The sequence below is a fragment of the Felis catus genome, chromosome D1, assembly GCF_018350175.1.
Source record: "Felis catus isolate Fca126 chromosome D1, F.catus_Fca126_mat1.0, whole genome shotgun sequence".
In the NCBI taxonomy this organism is placed as follows: Eukaryota; Metazoa; Chordata; class Mammalia; order Carnivora; family Felidae; genus Felis; species Felis catus.
The window spans coordinates 69,795,546-69,818,790 of record NC_058377.1 but is presented as its reverse complement, the minus strand read 5'-3'; the positions used below and the strand labels follow the sequence as shown (position 1 = coordinate 69,818,790).

General features: G+C 40.1%; 3 protein-coding genes across 11 annotated transcripts in view; 2 read left to right on the top strand and 1 right to left on the bottom strand.

Annotated features, from left to right (window-relative positions):
• PTH (parathyroid hormone) overlaps positions 1 to 10,180 on the top strand; it is a 134,679-nt gene extending 124,499 nt beyond the window's left edge. For 2 of the 5 annotated variants that reach the window (XM_045038048.1, XM_045038047.1), the window contains 3 exons: positions 5,393 to 7,488; positions 9,398 to 9,488; positions 9,608 to 10,180. In XM_045038048.1, the coding sequence (XP_044893983.1) occupies positions 9,403 to 9,488; positions 9,608 to 9,869 (348 nt within the window). In that variant the 5' untranslated portion in view covers positions 5,393 to 7,488; positions 9,398 to 9,402 and the 3' untranslated portion in view covers positions 9,870 to 10,180. 5 annotated transcript variants of the gene reach the window in all.
• On the bottom strand, positions 1,243 to 21,901 carry LOC111556624 (atherin-like). The gene is made up of 2 exons (XM_023239594.2): positions 21,533 to 21,901; positions 1,243 to 1,474 (listed from the first exon to the last, which is right to left on the bottom strand). Exons 1-2 carry the CDS (start codon positions 21,802 to 21,804, stop codon positions 1,435 to 1,437), a joined length of 312 nt encoding a protein of 103 aa, XP_023095362.1. The 5' UTR covers positions 21,805 to 21,901; the 3' UTR covers positions 1,243 to 1,434.
• Positions 20,440 to 23,245, top strand: part of BTBD10 (BTB domain containing 10) — an 87,389-nt gene continuing 84,583 nt past the window's right edge. The window contains exon 1 of one of the 5 annotated variants that reach the window (XM_045038979.1): positions 20,440 to 20,939. The gene's annotated coding sequence lies outside the window, so the exon portion shown is untranslated. Of the gene's footprint in view, positions 20,940 to 21,307; positions 21,511 to 23,245 lie in introns of those variants that run through there. The other 4 variants (XM_045038983.1, XM_045038978.1, XM_045038981.1 and 1 more) reach the window with 4 other exon arrangements.

Here is a 23,245-nt window from a genome sequence, read left to right as displayed (position 1 = left end):
CTGGAGAGTGTGATGCTAAGTGAAATAAGCCATACAGAGAAAGACAGATACCATATGGTTTCACTCTTATGTGGATCCTGAGAAACTTAACAGGAACCCATGGGGGAGGGGAAGGAAAAAAAAAAAAAAAGAGGTTAGATGGGAGAGAGCCAAAGCATAAGAGACAAAAACTGAGAACAAACTGAGGGTTGATGGGGGGTGGGAGGGTGGAGAGGGTGGGTGATGGGTATTGAGGAGGGCACATTTTGGGATGAGCACTGGGTGTTGTATGGAAACCAATTTGTCAATAAATTTCATATAAAAAAAAATTCTGCAAGGATGCCTTGGTGGCTCAGTTGGTTAAGCGTCCAACTCCTGATTTTGGCTCAGGTCATGATCTCACAATTTGTGAGATTGAGTCTGCATTGAGCTCTGTGCTGACAGCATGTAGTTTGCTTGGGGTTCTCTCTCACCCTCTCTCTGCCCCTCCTTTGCTCGTTCTTTCTCTTGTTCTCTCTCAAAATAAATAAATAAAACATTTTAAAAAAACTCTGCAAAACAGGAAATATTAAGAAAAAGTCAATATTCAGGGAAATATAATTTTAAAAAGAGGTATGTAATTTAGATACTTATAATTTATTTTAGATAAACACAAATAATTTTTTAGTAGAAGTATGTTCCATACACTATTTTTCTTTTATTTCTGTGTACATATGCATAGATAACTAGAAATAGTTCAAATATAACAGGGTGTCCTGTGGCATTTTTTAAATTCTTTTTTCTGAAAAGACAATTTCACAAGAGATCTATCCTCTTAATAAAACTTTAAGTGTACAATTTATTATTATTAACTGATGTCTAGTGTTTTTATTTGCTGAATCTGACAATCCTAGTAATGTCAAGATCTGAACTCAGGTCTTCTGACTCCAAATCTACTGCTCTTTCCACTACGATCTTCCCTCTAGTTGATTTCATAAGCGACCCAACCACATGAATATGCTTGGAATGAAGTTTCATAGTGGCTTTTTTTTTTTTTTTAAAGATTTTTTTTTCAATGTTTATTTATTTTTGGGACAGAGAGAGAGACAGAGCATGAACGGGGGAGGGGCAGAGAGAGAGGGAGACACAGAATCGGAAACAGGCTCCAGGCTCCGAGCCATGAGCCCACAGCCTGACGCGGGGCTCGAACTCACGGACCGTGAGATCGTGACCTGGCTGAAGTCGGACGCTTAACCGACTGCGCCACCCAGGCGCCCCTCATAGTGGCTTTTTTACACTTTATTGGTGCCCTAAACATCTAGAGAATTTCCATGCAAGGAAAATACAGAATCTCATCTTCATGCTTCTCTTTGGCACCCACTAGAGCGTTCTTCAGGACAGTTTGTTGAGTTTGACCATATGGAAGATTTTCTTCATTGTTGAAAGGCAATGTCAATAGCATTCTAGGTGTAGCCTTTAGAGAAGCTCTGCGATGCTTGAAATGTCCTTCATGAAGCTTAGAAAGGACACAGAGAGCTCCAAGTTAGAATTATATCACTTTAACAGGATTCATGAAAACAACGTTATTATTGCTAAATTTGTTTTTAATCAAGACCTCGTATGTAGTTGACAAAGTGCCTCATCTACATTATTCTATGTGATCCTTGTGATACTCTGTGGGGTAGCTTATGTTTATTTTTGTGCGGAAATTAAGGTTTTCATCCTGGGTTTTGCAACTAATGAATGCTAGAGCTATGATCTTTGCTCTCATCTTCCATAGTCAGGTCCTGAGTGTTTCCACTGCACAGTATTGCCAGGTGGGTGTAAGAAGAATGTAGCTTCTGAGGCCACCTATTAGTTTGTTAACTTGTGTAGGAGTCCACTCTCCAATCACATTCAACACATTTTGTTCTCAACAATGCAAAGATATGATTAGTCTTAGTTTAAATTTTACTACAATTCCTTGTGCTATTAACAGATTCAGAGTGGATTTTATGAACATCATAGCTGCCTACTGCCTCTAAATTCTTTGCACTTCACAGGACCGGGCTGGCAGATCTTGGAGGCAGAGAGCAAACTGGGCCCAGGAGCTCAATATTCTCCATGTTTATTAATGGGGCCTCCTGGAGTAAGGTGGACCCATCTGAGGGGAAAGGCAAGGAACACTTTCCCTTCAGAGTTAGTTTCATGTCCCAAAGAAGACATGCATTTTTTGAATGTCAATTACATGCAAAACACTTTTACATATAATAGCTCATATCTGAAAGCCCATAACTCAGAGGAGGGAAGAAAGTATTCTACTTTGAGATGTGGAAATTGGGATCTGAAAAGTTAAGATGCTCTAACTTAAAAAAAAAAAAAAAAAGGGGCGCCTGGGTGGCTCAGTTGGTTGAGCGGCCGACTTCGGCTCAGGTCACAATCTCACAGTCCATGAGTTCGAGCCCCGCATCAGGCTCTGTGCTGACGGCTCGGAGCCTGGAGCCTGTTTCGGATTCTGTCTCCCTCTCTCTGACCCTCCCCCGTTCATGCTCTGTCTCTCTCTGTCTCAAAAATAAATAAACGTTAAAAAAAAAAATTTAAAAAAAAAAAAGGCCTAAATGTGAGACCTGAAACCATAAAACCAAAAGAAAACATAGGCAGTAAGCTCTTGACCATCAACCTTAGCAACATATTTTTGTATATGTCTCTTGAGTCAAGGGAAGCAAAAGTAGAAATGAATTATTGGGATTACACCAAAATAAAAACCTTCTGCACAACAATGGAAACCATCAACAAAATAAAAAGGCATTTTTGGGAGAAGATATTTGTAAATGATATACCTGATAAGGAATTAATATTCAAAATGTATAAAGAGCCTATACAAGGGGCATATGAGTGACTTAACTGGTTAAGCATCCGACTTAAACTCAGGTCATGATGTCACCATTTGTGGATTCAGGCCCCATGTCGGCCTCTGTGCTGACAGCTCAGAGCCTGGAGCCTTCTTCAGATTCTGTGTCTCCCTCTCTCTCTGCCCCTCCCCCACTCATACTCTGTCTCTCTCAAAAAGAAATAAAACATTTTTTAAAAATTAAAAAAAAAGGGGGGCACCTGGGTGGCTCAGTCGGTTAAGCGTCCGACTTCGGCTCAGGTCACGATCTCGCGGTCCGTGAGTTCGAGCCCTGCGTCAGGCTCTGGGCTGATGGCTCAGAGCCTGGAGCCTGCTTCCCATTCTGTGTCTCCCTCTCTCTCTGCCCCTCCCCCATTCATGCTCTGTCTCTCTCTGTCTCAAAAATAAATAAATGTTAAAAAAAAAATTTTTTTTTTAAAAAGTATACAACTCAACACCAAAAAACCCACAAATCACCCAATTAAAAATGGGCAGAGGATCTGAATAGACATTTTTCCAAAGAAGGCATTCAGATGACCAAAAGACACATGAAAAGATGCTCAGCACCACTAATCATCAGGGAAATGCAAATCAAACCACAATGAGATATCACTTAACACCAGTCAGAATAACTAAAATCAAAAAGACAAGATATAACAAGCGTTGGTGAAGATGTAGAAAAAAGGAAATCCTCATACACTGTTGGTGGGAATGTAAATTGGTGCAGCAACTGTGGAAAATAGCAGGGAAGTTCCTTAAAAAATTAAAAATAAAAATACCATACAACCCAGTAATTCCATTACCGGGTATTTAAAGAAAATGAAAACACTAATTCAAAAAGATATTTGCAGCCCGATGTTTATTGCAGCATTATTTACAGTGGCCATGATATGGAAGCAACCTAATTGTTCGATAGATAAATGAATAAAGGAGATGTGGTACACACACACACACACACACCACCACCACCACCACCACCACCATGTGCATACACACAATGGAATATTATTTGGCTTAAGGAAAGAATGAGATCTGGCTGTTTGCGACAACACGGGTGGACCTAGTAGATATTATGCTAGGTGAAATAAGTCAGAGAAAGACAAATACCATATGATTTCACTTATATGTGGAACCTAAAAAACAGAACAAATTAATAAGCAGAAATGGACTCATAAATGCAGAGAATAAATAAACTGGCAAATGCCAGAGGGGGGGAATGGGTGAAATAGGTGAAACGGGATTAAGAAATACATACTTCCAGTTCTAAAATAAATAAGTCATGGAGATGAAAAGTAAAGCATAGAGCATATAGTCAGTAACATTCTAATAACATTGTATGGTGACAGATGGTGACTATACTTAGTGTGGTAAGTACTACATAATATATAGAATTGGTCCAATCACTCTTTTGGGCACCCAAAACTAATATAACATTATATGTCAACTTATTTCAATAATAAAAATTTTTAAAAAGAACTCAGTAGCTCAATATCCTATAGAGCAGCTTAAAGCAAAAGAGTAAGTCAACTTTTCAGATACCGTCTCATCCGTCTGGAATTAGGAGAACTGTGGCTGATTTCCTAGCCCTGGAAGTTTCTTCTTCATGCCAAGTCCCCAAAGTCTTACAAATTCCTATTGCTCAAACAGAAGGAAAAAGTATCTGTCTAAAATTAAACCTCCCATAATGCAAGAGAAAACACATGGCTCTTTTATTTTTCCCAAATGTGAGGAATACAGTATGTTGTCTGATCCCAGTTTCGGAGAACTTGAGAGTCCTAAGAAAGGCTGAGCTTTTCAAAGCAAAAAGCTGTGCTCAGCTTTTCTGTCAATGTGACATCAGCCTCTTGTGCCCACATAGCCCCTAGCCCTCTTATTTCTTAAATAATGTCCTTCTATCAAGTGACTGTGGTTCCAGACCCTGATGGTTCAGATAAACAATGTGCCAAGTCCTGGCAGCAATATCTCTTCTCTGTGGGAAGGTCAGATAGTCCTTTAAAAAATCTGAGAGACACAAAAATATTACTAATACATGCATGAATTTAGAAAGGACTGCAAGATAAAACTTCTTGTCATACACACAAATACCTTCTACAACTTGTACCTAAGCTCCTTCTATGGGATCATCGCTCATCTCCCCCTCTCCTCCCACTTGCATATATTCAGTCTTCATGGCCTCCATGCTTTTGCATATGCTGTTCTCTCTGTTCTTTTTCACCTTCTCTGGTGGAAAACTCCGTCATCCTTGAGAATATTTCAGCTTCTCAGTAAAATAGCTCCCATCAACTCTATGGAAATTTAGTTACTTCCTTATCTGCATTTTTATAAGCCTTTGTTCACATCTCTATTATAACCTATTATATTATATGGTAATTATGTGTTAAATTTGAGGGCAGAGATCATGTCTCAATCATCTAGTGCTCAACATAGCTCCTAGCTGATAGTAGATCCTCAAGGCATTTTTTAAACAAGTGAACATTGTCTAAACGGTTTGCTTAATTTGTAAGAAAAACTAATTTAGCAATATGGTTGTCTTCAATGAGACAATTTATTCTTATTTAATTGCAGTAGGAAGAACACAGTGAAAGTACTAACTGCATCACTCCTGGAAGGCTGTCAATGATGTCAAACTTCCCTGAAGAAGTGGAAAAATCTACAAATTTAAAATGTTAAACATGGCATTATAACAACAGTGAAAATGTGTTTATAAAATCATTCGCATTTCCGATTCTCCTTCCCCTCAACAGTGTATAATAAAAAAAATGATAAACAAACATCACATGGATACTTTGCATGAGAAGAGGTCTTCAAAAAACCAAAGTAATAGATTTTTATGGTCTGGTTTCATGGTTCAACCATCCGCTCGCTACATAGGAATCTCTATATTCTCCTTAAAAAATCCTCATGTAGCTTCTACTTGAACTCTTGCAGTGATGGGGGAACTCACTACCTAAGAAGATACTTGATTCTTTATTTTAATAATTAAAATATCCAAGTTGAGCTCAAATCTGCCTTCTTGTAATCTTTAACCATTAAACTCAGTCTTTCCTTCCTTAAACCACAGAAAACATTTCTTCTTCTGTGTGTTAGCCCCATAAAAAATTAAAAACATCTATATAGTCACCCCCATGTCTTTTCCAGGCTTTTCCAATTTCATTCAACTGCTTCTCATTTGTCATGTTTTCCAACATTTTTAGCAACCCGGTTCAATCCTCTAGCCATGTTGCATTTTGTCTCTAGCACTTCCAAAATGGAGTCTGGACATACACTCCAGGTAAGATTTGCCCAGTAAAGAGGATTTCCCAGAGCAGGACTCATGCATATATTTCATTCTAGACTCTATATAGGTACTGTCCAAACTTGGACTGGCTTGCTCTTGAGGTAGAGTTGAACCTTGGCAATGGTTAGCAAGAAAGGCGATAATATGAAGCCTGGATAGGACCATAGCTAAGAAAAACAATCCAGTTCTGAGACTTTAGGTGGGAGTCAAGCTTCCTAAATGAGCCCTGGATATACCCAGGGCATTCAAGGGGTTTTGAACTGAGACCAGACTGTACCAATATTTGAAATCAGACAGGTGGCAGTACTATGCCTCTATTAGATTTTGGAGTAGGCCCTTAGTCACCAACGGGGGGGAACCTGAGAATCAAGACCCAACCCCTGGGCAAAGAGGCTGCAAAAGGCTAGGCAAATTAAAGACTGGAATGCAAAGAAGGGTTTCATTTCTAGGGCGAAACTGAGGTAGTAAGAATCAAAATGGCTCTGGAGTCATAAAGACCTTTGTTGAATTCCATCTTCTCCACTTTCCAAACCCAGTTTCCTCATGTGAAAGCTGGGCTAATATCAGCATTTACTTTAAGGGATTGCTGCGAAGACTAAATGGGATAATACATATAAAGTCTGGCATATAGTTAGTGCTTATCAAATGTTTTCTGTGCAAATTAAAATGCATAAATGAAATTTAAGTGAAATGAATTTTAAGATAATTTCACACTTGAAGCTTTAAAATTAATTACAAGGTACATTTTCTCAAAATATTTTTAACACTTCCTTTAAGAAAAGCAGTATGTCTATTTTTTTTTTTTTTTTGAAATAGGAATAATATGGATTGGTTGAAAATGGATTCCAAAGTAAGAATAATATAATGTGATTCTTTACAACCCTCACAATAATTATACCAATAGTGTTATAACACTATATATATTGTTATATATAACACTATATGTTATAACAAATACACTTATTTTCAGATTTTACTTTCAAATAATAGCTCTACCATAAACCTTTGAAATCAGTCTTTCTTATAAATTCATTAATCCTGTCACAATTACACTTCAATACTTGTTAGAAATCTTTCCATAAACCCTTTTCCCAGCCCCACACTGTTTTCCTTTTAATATCCAATTATTTAAAATTTAAGAGGAATGGGCACCGCCCAATGGGGGTGTGTGTGTGGCTTTGAACCTATCGTTACTATCCAGAGAATGGGGAGTGACATTATCTGTGACAACAAAAAAGCTTCTTTTGGTGAGTGGAAGACCTATATATAAAAGTCACTCTTGAGGGTCTCTACAGTCTAATTCATCAGCTTTCCCCAGTTCACTCAACTTTGAGAAAGTATCAGCTGTCAAGACACCTGAAAGATCTTGTCACAACCTTGTGTGGTGAGTAATATTTATATTTTCTTTTAAATTTCATTTGAGGTTTTTTGTCATTATGAAGTAATTATGTGATGTGTGCTATTTTCTGCAAATATGCTGCTTGTTCAAGGTAAATTATTAAGGGAGAGTTTGAATTATGGTTAATATAAAAGAAATTTATGCTGCTAAAATGCTCTTGAATCATACATTTTTGTGATTAAAGTCTTTTGAGATGCTTTGTTTTTCTAAACTCATCTGAAATTACACAGAAAATAATTAAAATTTGGCATGATATGCTCTAATGGTTATCTTACTGAAATTTTGAAATAAAACAGCCTAGTGAGGAATGAGTAATTCTGATTTAAATAGCCGATACAAATTTGTGTTGTGTTAAAATTCATTTTAATGCAGAATATCCTTATCTAGATGGTTTGTTTTATGACTCGTGGAGAGCTCAATCTGTGTTACAGTTGGAGAAATTCAGTTTTACTCCTGGATATTTATTCCGTTTACATAAAGCCTTTTTAAAATTGCTATTCTGAAAACTGTATGTGAATTTTAAGGGTGTTTTACAACTGTCTTTGTTAAGCGTTTTCATGACATTCTTGTAAGAAGCTCTTCTCTCTATTAAGAATAAGGAAGCTGGGGCACCTGGGTGGCTCAGTCCGTTAAGCATCTGACTCTTGATTTTGGCTTAGGTCATGATCTCCATTTGTGAGATTGAGCCCCGTGTTGGGCTCTGCACTGACAGTGCAGAGCTTGAGATTCTCTCTCTCCCTTCCTCTCTCTGTCCTTCCTGCTCTCTCTTTCTTTCTCTCAAAATAAACAAATAAACTTAAAATAATAATAATAATAAAAGAACAAGGAAGCCAAGGAGAGATGTCTTAAGTCACTAGGTGGATGTGACAAAGCTAGGACCAAATCCCAATGCTGTAGCTACAGTGCCTGTTTCTAACATAAACCAACACTGAAGAATATTCATTTGTTGCTCCAACAGTAGTCTTATATTGCAGAGTAAAAATAAATGTGGGTTATAATCTTTCTTATGCTACTTCTAAATGATGCCATTTCCCTTTAAAAATATGAGCACATAGCCATTCTGTGTATGTTAAAATGGAGAACATTAAGCGTTAAGAAAAAGCACTTCTGTAATAATAGGCTTTGCAATTATTGAAATGCAGATTAAGGTAAGACTGTTCTATTTTGAGATGAAAAGCTTTATGGGCAAAAGAGGAAAGTGCTAAAAATTATACTCAAACAAGATTGTTAATAAAATAAGTCAAATAAGACAAGCATTCCACATGGAGCCAAGGCTCTAACTCCATAAACAATTAATTAATGATTAGGTGATGGATTAGATAATTTTAAAATACTTTGGCACATTCTTTTTAATGATAGAAGTGTGCATTAATTCATTAAAAATCTCTAAATCAGAGCCTATTCGTTTGATATTTATGACTATTATTGTAGTGCCTGAAATGAAGTTGACTTATGAGAAAAGAAACTTGCTTAGTAAATAGTGTTAGCAAGTTACCTAATTAAGAGAATTAGCCATTTTCAAGCAAATTATAAGCACTTAATCATAAGCAACATAAAACGTGGGAGGAAATTCTAAAAAGTAAGCCTTTTCAGTTCTCATGTGGCTTAAGTTCATATATTAAAAATTGTACAAAACTCTTAAAAGATACTTAAGAAAGGAGAACTAATCTAATTTCAGAGTCAAATTTTGTGTGTATACAATATATACTAACGTATCTATAAAATAAAAGAGACTGATTGTCAAAGTCTTTCATGAAAACCAATTCAATTACTCGGGATTTCTGTAACACTTTGTGCAGTTGTATGGCTGTAAAGGCAACTACTACAAATTTGATTGTACAGTTTGACACATTAAAAATATTTTTAAACCCTTCCATTTTCCTTTTCCTTTTAGTGAAGATGATGTCTGCGAAAGACATGGTTAAGGTCATGGTTATCATGTTTGCAATTTGCTTTCTTGCAAAATCGGATGGGAAACCTGTTAAGTAAGTATCGTAAGCTGTTCTGCATGGTGAGGGCATGGGAGCTGGATTTTTAACGTTGGCTTTATGATTGGGAAGGGGGGAGCTAATGGAGTGGTCCTTCCCATTGCTGTTCTCTCCAGGAAGAGGTCTGTGAGTGAAATACAGTTTATGCATAACCTGGGCAAGCATCTGAGCTCCGTGGAGAGGGTAGAATGGCTGCGGAGGAAACTACAGGATGTACACAACTTTGTCGCCCTCGGAGCTCCAATAGCTCACAGAGATGGTGGTTCCCAGAGGCCCCGAAAAAAGGAAGACAATGTCCCGGCTGAGAACCATCAAAAAAGTCTTGGAGAAGCAGACAAAGCTGATGTGGATGTGTTAATCAAAGCTAAATCCCAGTGAAGACAGAGCAGAGCACTGCTATACACAGGATAGGGCAACAAAATTACATGCTGCTAACATTCTCAAGCTTTGAAGATCACCAAATGCCAATATTTACGTCTAATCCATGGCTAGCCACGATAGCTGAAATTCTAATTGATTGTTTTGATTCTACTTTTATTCCTGTAAGGCCTCTTTTAATTATTCCATTTCTGTTGTTTATTCTTTTTAAAGTATGTTATTGCATAATTTATAAAAGAATAAAATTGCACTTTGTAACCTCTCTCCCATCGTACACTGCAAAATAAAAATTTAATGATCATAATTTTAAATAAATGAAGTTAAATAGTTCTCATTTGTTATAAGAACGTTTTCAGGGCACCTGAAAGCTCAGTCGGTTAAACGTCTGACCATGGCTCAGGTCATGATCTCACAGTTCGTGGGTTCAAGCTCCGCGTTGGGCTCTGTGCTGACAGCTTAGAGCCTGGAGCCTGCTTTGGATTTGTGTGTCTCTCTCTGTCTCTCCTCTGCTCACGCTATCTGTCTCTTTCTCTCAAAATAAATAAATAAACATTAAAAAAAAATTTAAGAACACTTTCTGGGGTTATGACTAATACCAAAGTGTTTAAATTGGTCATGAGTAGGAAGAATAATGCAAAACATTTTTTTAATTATGTGTCTTACAGTCCCATATTTTGGACATCATCTTTTTAATATTACCAAAATACTAGGTCCTGGAATCCTTACTAGCTAGATACTATTCCTCTCTTCATTTCAGGAAATTAAATGCCTTGCAAGGAAAGGCAAAAAAGTGGTCTGAAACTTGAGAAAACATTTGTCTACACACAAACCCACTGATCGTATTTCTAGACTGGACCCCAAATTGTAAAGAACAGAACTTTTGGGGGTACCTGACTGGCTCAATCACTTAAGTGTCCAACTTTGGCTCAGGTCATGATCTCATGGTTTGTTGGTTCAAGCCCCACATCAGGCTCTGTGCTGACAGCCCGGAGCCTAGAGCCTGCTTCGATTCTGTGTCTCCCTCTCTCTCTGCCCCTACCCCACTCGCGCTCTGTCTCTCTGTGTCTCTCAAAAATAAATAATAAACATTAAAAAAATTTAAAAATAACGAATACAATGTTTGTATTTATTAGGACATGATTTCATTCATTTGTCATTTAACAAATATCTAAATTTAGTATCCTTTATTTGTCATGTAATAGATTAGACACTGGACATAAACTGGTAAACAAAATGAACACAGTTTCTATCTTTTTTTAAATTTTTTTTTTCAACGTTTATTTATTTTTGGGACAGAGAGAGACAGAGCATGAACGGGGGAGGGGCAGAGAGAGAGGAGACACAGAATCGGAAACAGGCTCCAGGCTCTGAGCCATCAGCCCAGAGCCCGACGCGGGGCTCGAACTCACGGACCGCGAGATCGTGACCTGGCTGAAATCGGACGCTCAACCGGCTGCGCCACCCAGGCGCCCCCACAGTTTCTATCTTAATGAGGCCTACAATTTAGTATGCAAGACAGATATTAATTCACTATTAATTTTGATAAACACTCTGAAAGAAAAATACAAGACACTCCAGAAGTGTAAAATACAGACCCTGGTTCTACTTAGATCAATGCTGTACAACAGAACTTTCTGTGATGAGGGAAATGTTCTATATTCTGTCTTGTCCAATACAGTGTCTACATGTGCACTTAAAATATGCCTTGTGGGGGTGCCTGGCTGGCTCAGTCAATAGAACACACTACTCTTGATCTTGGGGTTGTGAGTTCAAGCCCGATGTTAGGTGTAGATATTACTAATAAAAATAAATAAATAATTTTTAAAAAATGCTTTATATCCCTGAGGACTAAGATCCCATACTGGCCTCAAACAGTTTGTGTTCTAAAGAAAACAGAGGTGTAAGCAAGTAATTACAGTGTTATAGGTGAAATGCAAAACACAATGATACACAGAGAAGGGAACAGATCTTCTTGATGTAGGGAACAATGGAGATGGGACTGAAATGGCAAGTAAATTTTGCAAGATGTACAAGAATATTAACAAATGTCTGGCATCCTGGTGGAATCAATCAGGCTTTGGTTGAAATGCAGAGAAGAGAAGCTACTTCCGTTAGTTTATAGAAAGGGATTCATTACAAAATCATTGAGAATGCTGATGAAAACAGACTCTATGTTAAACTTGGAGGAAAAACTCACAAAGTCACCAAGAGAGTTGTTCTGTCTTCTCATCTCCGCAACTGACTGATATTATCCTGAGACTGCCCTGATCAGGAGGCAGCTGCTTCCTATTGCTGTTCCAGAAACAAACTGTACCTGCCATGACCAACCGCAGCAAAAAAAGATGGCAAGCCCTTTGCTTCTTGACATCTATTGGGCCTTGTTGCTAGAATCTGGTAACACTAACACAGTAAAATCAACCCCTTCCACAACAGGGCTTGCCAGCAGAAAGGGAAAAGTGGCAGAATCACCTTACTTATGCCTGCCCCTTCTCCCAGAAGTGCATATGATTGGCTGAACCTAAACCTCTTCTAGAACCTTAGCAGCAGAGGTGTCTGGAGAATGCAGTTTTTCAATTTCCAGTTTACTATCTAATACAAGAATAAGCAGTAGAAGGTGGTGTGGATGGTGCCTCCAGCTCCCTGGTAGTGTCCAGCCTCAACGAGTATTCTTAAATATGTCTCCTGATGGAACTGTGTGAGAATTTCCCTGGATGTTTACTCAGGGGTAGAATCCTGATACATAAACAAACTTCGCAAGACTCTGAATCACATGTACGGTTTCTATTCCCACCAGGAGAACTAGGCATTTCTGTCTATTTCCACCTACAATTGGAAGTATGCACATTTATGAAAAGTTGTGTCACATTGATGGTAAGTGGTAGCCCCTTGTTTTAATTCACCTATCTCTGAATACTAGTGAGATTGAACTTCTCTCTATGAACTGACCACTTGGTCTTCTGAGTCTATGAGCTGTTGTTTTTTTTTTTTTTCCTTAATATCCTTTGCCAATTTTTAATTGATTTTCTGGCCCTGTTAATTCTGAGTTCTTTGCATATTCTAATATGAATTCCTTATTGGTTTTATTTTTGTTTTTTATTTTTTATATGGGGGAGGGGCAGAGGGAGAGGGAGAGAGAATCCCAAAGCGGGCTTCCACACTGAGCATGGAACTCGAAGTGGGGCTCAATCTCATGACTGTGAGATCATGACCTGAGCCTAAATCAAGAGTCAGATGCTTAACCTACTGAACCACCCAAGTGCTTCTGTGTTTGGAGAGTCTTACTGAAGAAGTCTTTCCCCAACCCTAGGTCACAAATTATCTCTTATAACTACTTTAGTGTTTTACCTTTCACTTTAAGTATTTATTGTTTTGGAGTCTAATTTTGTGTAGGACAAAATATTATATTGGAACTTTATTATTTTTTATATGGACAGTTAGTGTTCTAAATACCATCTATCAGTGTGCCTGCGTGGCTCAGTCAGTTGAACATCCAACTCTTGATTTCGACTCACGTCATGATCCCAGGGTCGTGGGATTCTTTCTCTCCCTCTGCCCCTCTTCCCCACTCATGCTCTCTCTCTCTCTCTCTCTGTAAAAACAAACAAGCAAACAAAACAAACAACAAACACCATCTATTAAACAATTATTTTCCCATAGCTTTGTAGATAATTTTAAAAATCACATTTTAAGTTCTCATGTAAGCATAGGTTTACTTATTTACTTATTTATTTATTATTTCTGAGTAGTGAAAAAATGTTTTATTGCGTTCTTTGAATCAACTTTCAGTCCCTGAAAGGTCAGTATCAGATGGGGTCCCACAAGTCCCTCTCCTCTGACTTCCTCTCACTGCTTAACTTAATCCTTGGATAATGTGTGTCTCTAAATGTCTTTACCCCTATCATTCTCCTCCCCATGTGGCCCATACACCGCAAACCTTCCTTCCCAAGTCTTCAGGGATGGGGCCTGTAAGTATCCAACCTAGTCTGTGCAGAACTCGATAGAAACAAGTTCTTGGTTCCATTTGGAAGCAGCAGTTCATGGAAGTGGACCCAGGACGTGTTGGAGAAGAAACAACCTGCCCCTAAACAGTGGGTCTGTTTGGTCTAGTTCAACTTCATCCCAAGCAAAGCCCAGCATTTAGAATAGTCAGGTTTTAAAATCAGTGATTTACTTTTGCAGTTCTTATCCTAAAGCTTCCTTTTCAGCAAAACAAACATATAAACTCCTGGTACTATTAGAAAAGCTCAGGAGCGTATGATCGAACAGTTTCTGTCTGTTCTTCTTTTTGGACAGAGATCACATCTCCTTGAGAGGACGATGGCCAAATTGCAACGTCTGTAGCTCCTTGGCACAGATCTTCATGGGTTCTATGTTCTCACCCTCTCTTAGGATCCCAGGACAGAAAAGTGGATAAAGAGGTTCTGAGGTAGATATATTTATGGAGGTGCATGCATGGAAACCATGGATGGCATTGAAAAATGAAATGGCTTTCAGGTTACAAGCAGGAAAATTCCCACCTCTGCAAGTTTGGGTTCATGTGGATCCAAAGAATTAACTGAGGTATCCGATCCATAGGATTAAAGTCCTTTTTCCCCCTTTTTACAGCTTTATTGAGGTATAACTTACATAAAATTCACCTTCTGAAAGCAGTGTTATTTAGTATTTATAGAATCGTGCAACTATCATCCATATACCGTTTTAGAAGATTACCATCACTCCAGTAAATTTCCTTGAGCCCACTTGCAGTCAATCCTTGCTCCCACTCGAAACTCCCACAACCGTGGATCAGCTTCGTGTCTTTCTAAGTTTGCCTTTTCTGGACATTTCATCTAAATGACTTACACAATTTGTAGTCTTTTGCATCTGACTTCTTTTCACTCGGCCTACAGGTTTCGAGATTTATCTATGTTGTAGTACATATCAGTAAGCCATTCCTTTTTATTGCCGAAGAGCGCTCCATTGTATGAATGTGCCACATTTATCTATTCACCAGTTGATTATTTTTAGTTTTTGGCTACTGAGGATAATGTTGCTATGAGCAGCACACGTAGGTTTTTGTGTGGATATATATTTTTTTTGTTTCTTTTGGGTAGATTCCTGGTGATGAGGGAGTGTGAGGCAGGCTGAGGGCAAAACACAAGCTAGCACTCTCCCCCCAGGTGGGACATGTGTGATATTCCTTGGACACTCCCAGCTATGCCAAAACAAGAAAGGACAAAAAACAAATGGTTAAACTGATAGGAGTCTCCACCAGTTTAGCAGAAAAAGGCAATCCCATCAACAGCCTGAAGTCCAGGAACTCCCTACTGTCTCAATGTTAATGCTTTGCTAATGGGAAAACAATCTTAGCTTGACAATAGTCGGTCTCCAGTAAGTCTTTAGCATGTGAAAGTCTTTTTGGAAACTCCCTCTTGACTTTATCTCCCCTGACTCCATAAAACGGTCACCCCTCACACAGCACAGCAATTCCTGCCCATGGATCCTGTTCCCATGCATTAATAAAGTCATCTTTTTGCACCAAAGATATCTTCAAGAACTCTTTCTTGGCCGTCAGCTCTGGACCCCACGAACCTCCCATCACCCCGAAACTTCATCACTAAGAGTTGCTGGATAGTATGGTAAAGTTATATCTAACTTTAAAAAGCTACTGTTTTCCAAAATGATTGCGATTTATGCTCACATAAGCAATCTATGATGGTTCAAGTTTATCCCTATCTTCACACACTGTCATTGTCTGATTTTTCATTATAGCCATTCACGTGAGTGTGCAGTTGTAATTTATCTCATTGTAGTTTTAATTTACATTTACTAAATGACTAATGGCACTGAGCATCTTTTCCTGTGTGTATTAACTATTTGTATATCATCATAGACAGGTCTGTGTAAGTCCTTTGCTGTTTTTTAATTGGATTGTCTTATTAAGTTATAAGAGTTCTTTATGTACTATGGATACACCTCCTTATTATGATTTCAAACATTTCCTTTCAGTCTGTGGTTTGTCTTTTCACTCTTTTAATGGTGTCTTTTGAAGCTCAAGAATTTTCAATTTTATTGATTAAACTTGTCACTTTAAATGTAATTATTAAATTTGTCAATTTTTTTTTTTTAAATTTTTTTTTTCAACATTTATTTATTTTTGGGACAGAGAGAGACAGAGCATGAACGGGGGAGGGGCAGAGAGAGAGGGAGACACAGAATCGGAAACAGGCTCCAGGCTCCGAGCCATCAGCCCAGAGCCCGACGCGGGGCTCGAACTCACGGACCGCGAGATCGTGACCTGGCTGAAGTCGGACGCTTAACCGACTGCGCCACCCAGGCGCCCCAAATTTGTCAATTTTTTTAAAATGACTTGTCTTTTGCTATCATGTCTAGGACTTCTTTGTCTAACCCAACACCATGCAGATTTTCTCCTTTGATTTCTTTTATCAAATTTATAGTTGTTTAAAAAGTTTATTTATTTATTTTGAGAGAGAGTGAGAGAGAAAGCATGTGAGCATGGGGGGGGGGGGTTGGTCAGAGAAAGAGGGAGGGAGAGAGAATCCCAAGCAGGCTCCACACCACCAGCGCACAGCCCTATGTAGGGCTTGAACTCATGAACCATGAGCTCATGACTGAGATGAAATCAAGAGTCAGATGCTCTGCTGACTGAGTCACCCAGGTGCCCCTATCAAATTTAGTTTTAGTTTTTATATTTAGGCCTATGATCCATTTAAGATTAATATTTTTGTGTATGATGTGAGGTAAGGACCTAAGGGTCTTTTGTTTGCTTGTTTGGTTTTTTGAAAAGACTATCCTTTCCTCATTGAATTATCTTGGTACATTTGCTAGAAATCAACTGACCATAAATGTAAAGGCTTATTTCTGGATTCACAACTTATTCCATTAAGCAATAGGCTTAGCTCTGTGCCAACACCACACCATCTTGATTCCTGTAGTATTGTAATAAGTTTTGAAATCTTGACGTGTAAGTTCTCCAACTTTGTTCTCTCTCTCTCTCTTTTTTATGTTTATTCATTTTTGAGAGAGAGAGAGAGACAGAGCATGAGCAGGGGAGGGGCAGAAGGAGAGGGAGACACAGAACTCTAAGTAGGCTCCAGGCTCCTCTCGGTCAGCACAGAGTCTGATGTGGGGCTCGAACTCATGAACTGTGTGAAATTATGACCTGAGCCGAAGTTGGACACTTAATCGACTGCGCAACCCAGGCGCCCCTGTTCTCTCTCTTTTTTTTTAATTCATGTTCTAGGACTTTTGCATTTCTATGTAAATTTTTAGATCACTATGTCAATCTCTACAAAACAAAGCCTAATAGGAATTGTCAAAAGCTGTGAAAGGTCTGAGATTTTACCCTTATTGCAAGCTAAAAAGTTACAGAAAGTTTGCAGACCTCTACTTTAACCCAACATTCCAGGCCATTATTTTGTCTCCATTCCATTTTACTTTTCTCACGTTGTGTCCTATTCATTTTTAAATGGGTCATTATTGCCCCTAAAGGATACATAGCTTAGCCATTAATATGCCTTTGTTTTTTAAAAAAAATTCTTTTTTCCAACATTTATTTTTTTGGGGGACAGAGAGAGACAGAGCATGAACAGGGGAGGGGCAGAGAGAGAGGGAGACACAGAATCGGAAACAGGCTCCAGGCTCTGAGCCATCAGCCCAGAGCCTGACGCGGGGCTCGAACTCACGGAGTGCGAGATCGTGACCTGGCTGAAGTCGGACGCTTAACCGACTGCGCCACCCAGGCGCCCCTAATATGCCTTTGTTGATCTCTCCATAAGAATGTCCTTAACTGGGACACCTGGCTGGCTCAGTTGGTAGAGCATGTGATCCGATCACTGGGTTGTGAGTTCAAGCCCCATGTTGGGCATAGAGTTTACATAAAACAAAAACAAAAACAAAACAAAACAAAAAAAAAACAGCTGTTTTTTCCTATTATCTTTTCATGCATAGATCCTATCTATTCTTCAAGGCCCCAGATCAAACATCCATCTTCCCCCTTTCCTGCACTTTCTTCATCTCTTCAATTAGAAATAATCTTTCCTATCTCTGATTTCTCACAGCACATTATCTCCTTACCACCCGGCTTGCTTTCCTTTTTATTTGTTACTTACACATCTCATTTAAGTCAGTAGAAATGTTTTGGGAGGTTTTTTTTTTTTGTTTTTTTGTTTTTTTACTTAATACCTGGGATTCATTGTCTCGCTGCATTGATGAAGAGGTGGACACAAAATAAAATGAGCAGCAGGCAAAAGTTTATTAGAGCATAAGATCAGAAAGAAAGAATTGTATGAATGCTCTCTTCATTCAAAAGTGAATGCCATGTATGGAAACCAATTTGACAATAAATTTCATATATTAAAAAAAAAAAGTGAATGCCAGAAACTGTAGGCAAACTTATAAAACTCTGTTCTATAAGGTTTTGATCAGCCCCTGTCCTTCCCCCTTGTCCCTTCTCAGGTTTTACCCTTATTGGCTAGATAACTCTAAATGCCTAGTCATTCCTTTTTGATTGGCCAGTTTCCATTGTATGGGGGTGTTCTACGGCCAAACTGTTCCTTTTGGGTCATATGTTTTATGGTCTACTACTTATTTTTAGTTAGGTCTTTTGTCAAATTCCTGAGGGAAACCTGAGGGGGGCGGGTAGGTGGTGTTTGTTACATTCTTAAGAGGAACCTTGCGCCCTCAGGCGTTTGCTAGTGGTCAGATGCTCCCCAGCATTGTTTTAAAATATGTGTTTTCCCCACCCAGGACCTTCAAGCCTTAGCCTCTCCCTTTCTGCTTACTGAATCTTATCTTTTCCCATCCTAGAACCTGTATATTCATAAGGCCTGTACTTCCCCTAGTATTCTTATACAGGGTCTTAATCTATAAATATGTTTGCTGAATAGAGTTCTTTTGGTGTTAGTGTGATTTTCCTGTTCCTGCTGTTAGGTGACAGTGCTCAAACCTTCTAGTAACAAGAAATCCCAGGCTTTAAAGTTAAACAGGATTCTGGTTCTGTGGCTTATTAATTTGGTGAGCAAGTATTTAACTAGAAGTCTTTTTTTTTTTTTTTAAGTTTACTTATTGGAGATTGTGCGAATGGAGGAGGGGCAGAGTGACCCTGGGAGAGAAAGACTCCCAAGCAGGCTCCATGCTGATGTGGGGGTGGGGGGAGGTGGGGGGATTGGGGGGGCTTGAACTCACTAACCACAAATCATGATGTGAGCTGAAATCAAGAGTTAGATGCTTAACCGACAGCCCTCCAGGCGCTGTCTTATCCTCTGCTGTGAAACAATCTTGTCTTAACATATTACAAGGTGCAACAATACAACCAAAGGAACTTATTCATTGCTTCTGTATAAAACTCTTTATTTGTATTGATCTTTTTGGTGCGTATTGTGATTGATATTGTAGAAGATTTACATTAGGGGTTAGTCAGCTAGCATTTACAAATGATGGTGTAAGCAGTTTGTGATGATTTGAATCAATGGCGTTACCTACTAGACATATAGATGCCACCAATGCTCCCCAAATTAATATTTGATAGGTTAATTTTTTTAAGCAAATGATGGTGATAGTTTTATTAGATTTTCAGACTTCCTTGCTTCTCCCTCCCTCCCTCCCTCCTTCCTTCCTTCCTTGGAATAACAGAATAAGATGGACTATAGGTCCCTCAAAGTAAGGTAAAATGTTTTGGCCTGATTCCAGTATGGAACAAAGTTTCCAAATTTCATCTAAAATCTTTGCTGACATAATTCCTCCTGTAGAATTTCTGGAACTTGGACTAGAACTTGTGAATTATGCTGAGGAGGACACCTGATTGGCCCATAGCAGGGTTAGAACTACTTTTTGTTTGTTTTGCTATTAAGTATTGGGCTTATTTGTAGGGAGGATAGAGTGAGCCAAATGACACTATTGTATATATAAATATATATATTAAAAATGAAGATGTTTTTTGAAGGAAATTGGTGGAAACTCTATAGAATATCAGAGACTTTCTGTAGGAAATTATAGCTTCTATTTTGATACAGGGAAATGATTCCTGTTTGACAGACCTTTCTAAACCTAACTTGGACTACAGAATCACCTCCCTTGATCTTCGCTTACAGCAGAACATTTTGATAATAAATCTAAATTGGTGAGGTTTTTGTTGTGTTGTTGCCTGAGGATGTTTCTGAAGTTTCTCCATGAGATTCCCTGTATTGCAACATTTGTTAAATCGCTCTACTTAGCAGTCCTCAAAGAGTACTGGGAATTTCCAATTTAACAGAATGTTGGCAGTAACAATTGGGCACACTAGGACAATAACCTGTTTCCCTTTAGGTCTCTGATGTGTGAGTGTACCTAGATGAGGAAGAGGATATTCACTTTCCGGTACCGTGCAGCACAATTCATCTCCTTAGCATAAGCCTTGGTTCGGACAACACTTTGGTTATCACGCATGGGGGCCTGGGAGTTTTTTCTCTTCCGAACTAAACAATGATTACAAGTTTTTCAACAAAGTTCTTTCCGCAAGATCCGTTTTCATTCCAAATTACACAAACCAGGTCCTCTTCCTCTTTGCTTTCTCTGCTTGCAACGCCCCTCCCACTCTTCTCAAAACTCGTACTCATCCTTCAAGATTCAGCTCAAATGTCTCTCCCTGGTGGAGGCTTCCTCAACATGCCAGGCAGAGCCGGTTACTCCCTGTCTGCTGCTCCCGTAGCTCATTGCGAGCAACCCGGCTTTTATCACAGCACAGTGGGTTTCCATTTATCGGGCGGGTCTTGCCCCCGCGGTCTGAGCTTCCAGCGCCGAGACCGCATCTTTTAGTCACTCCTCCCCCCAACCCCCGTGAGGATCGTCCAGCGTTTGGCACATGGTAGGCTCAGAGAAGTTGGATGACTGAAACTCTTATTAACTGGCGACCTTCTGGCCACAGGAGCAACATGCGACCCAGGTTCCTCCCGACGTGTGATAGGCGGCTCAAGTGAAGGAGGAGTTTCAGCTGGCACCCGGTTCCCGCCAAGCCAGCTTTTAAAAACAAACAGCTGCAGACACCGAGGCATAGAGGGTGGGCCTCACGACGACCGCCTTTCGTGAACCCAGGTGGGTGAATAGCCGCCAGGTGAGCTCGCTAAGGCCATTTCGGAGTTTGCTCAATTAAGGGAAACGTCTTCCCAGAGCACTCGGGGTCCCAGAGCTATTTCTCTAACTCTGGGCAGGAGACGCTGTCCGTTTTTTTCTAACGGTAACAGGAAGTCGAAGGAAAAACGTGGGATTCAGAGGTTTGGGCCTCTCAGACACGAGGATCGTCGAGGATCCGGGTCTGACGTCTGTGAGGGCCGGCGCCCAGCACTCTGCCACCCCAGCCCCTAGGCAGAACGCCCACCGCAAGCGGCCGCTCCCTCTTTCACCCTCACCCTCGGCGCCCCGCCCACTCCCGGGCGCTGAGCCTCGCGAGAACACCGCTAGCCTCGCCTCTTCGGACTCCAGGCTCTCGCGAGAAGAGGCTTAGGAGCCGGCCTGTAACCTGCCCCGGCGGCTCTGCTGGCCGCAGCCGCCTGAGTGGCCGCTGCCACAGACACCTCCAGAGGGACCCAGTTGAGGAGGAAGCGGAGGTGTCGCTGGCCCCCCGCCTTCGCCTAGGTCCTCCCTGGACACTCAAGAGGGACTGCAGGTTCGAGGGTGACTGGACTCACCTGGGGAACTCGGTGGGGGCGGCGCCGGAGGCTGGGCTGGGCTGGGCGAAAGAGGAAGGGGGCGGAGGGCGAATCTGGGCTTGAGCGCCGGGCTCCCGTGGCGGTGGTCTGGGTGTCTCAGACCCTGCTGGGAGACCGTGGGTGGGGTTCTGGGCTCCGGCAGCTGGCCCCTGATTCGGAGAGGCAAGGAAGGGATTTGGATTTTCGGCGGTGCTGTTTTTGGGTTGGGAGTCCCGAGGCCCTTCCCCAAGGGATGAAGGCGATACCCTCATCCCTCCTTCCCTGGGCAGAGTAACCCCGTGCCCCGCCCCTTTTTCTGTCACCACTGGGCTAACGCAGCGACATCCTTAGGAGGGCGCATCACAATAGAGGATAGAGTGGCAAGGCAGTCTCCCTTTGGCTGAAGAGGAGTGAGACTCCAAAAATGTGCTGCGTGGTTTTCTGCTGTAACAGTATCACGTATGGTGAAGCTTTGTTTTCCCAAAACCTACACAGAAAAGCTGCCTATTTTTTCCTTCTTCAGATGCAAGTCCCGTAACACCCTTTTTCCTCCTTAATGGGGTGCTGGGACACGAGACATAATTTGGTAATTTGTTAGTGTGGGAGTAGTGTGACCATCCCTGGAGCCCGTGAATTTGGTACAGTAGTTGTCAGTACTTAGAGTCCATGTTAAAAAGTCGCTAGTCCACACTTGCTAAAGATAGAGCGTCACTTGCTTGGCTCTTTGTGCACTTAGCATATAAAGATTAACTTTTTTTGGTCTTTTAGAGTCGTCATGCTTTTAATTTAAATGAATCTCAATGAAACAGCGCAGTATATTGGTTTTATTTGGACAGTTAGGCACCCCCACCCCCACTCCCCGCACACAAGGCTTTGATCAAGGCCTTTTAGGAAGGGAATTAGGGATAAATTTTGAATGAAATAGACCATAGAGATTGGAATAAGAAGTCTAATGAGGAATGCAACCATAAGGGCCAAAAAAAGTTTCTGTGCTAGAGAGCCCATCCAGGACTGAAGTCCAAGCCTTGAAAATGAGGACTGCAGTTGTCATTTGAATGTAAATTGAAAAGCGGTAGAAAATACTTGGGAAAGGACTTGATGGTTGTTAAGACTGTTTAAAAGAGTGTGAGGAGAATTACTTTTGAAGGTGTAAGGTGTTTTATAAATTTCCCTAACATTTCTCAGAGTTTATGATCTATCTGCTATTGTTATACATAAAGAGGAAGTAAGGGGGATTCTGAAGCATGGAGTGTGGTAATAAACCATGGAATTAACATAGTGTTCAATCAGGAAAGCTTTCAGTAACTCAACAATGTTTTTGAGTTCTTTCACCTTTTTTCTCCCAAAAAAGCTTTTAGATGGGCTTTTTACTTCTATGTCACCCTTCCACCAGTCAGAATATTTTCTTTCTTACACTTTTTTTAAAGCCTAATGAAAAAATATTTTAAAATGTTTTTTTTAAATGTTTGTTTATTTTTGAGAGGAGAGAGAGAGAGAGAGCTCAAGTGAGAGCAGGGGAGGGGCAGAGGGAGAGGGAGACACAGAATCTGAAGCAGTCTCCAGGCTCTGAGCTGTCAGCACGGAGCTGGATGTGGGGCTAAACTCACAAACTGTGAGATCGTGACCTGAGCCAAAATTTTTTTTGTTATTAACTATTAAATTGCAAACCAGCAAGATCTGCTTTGTGGTTTTTTTTACATTTAGGTGACTTGG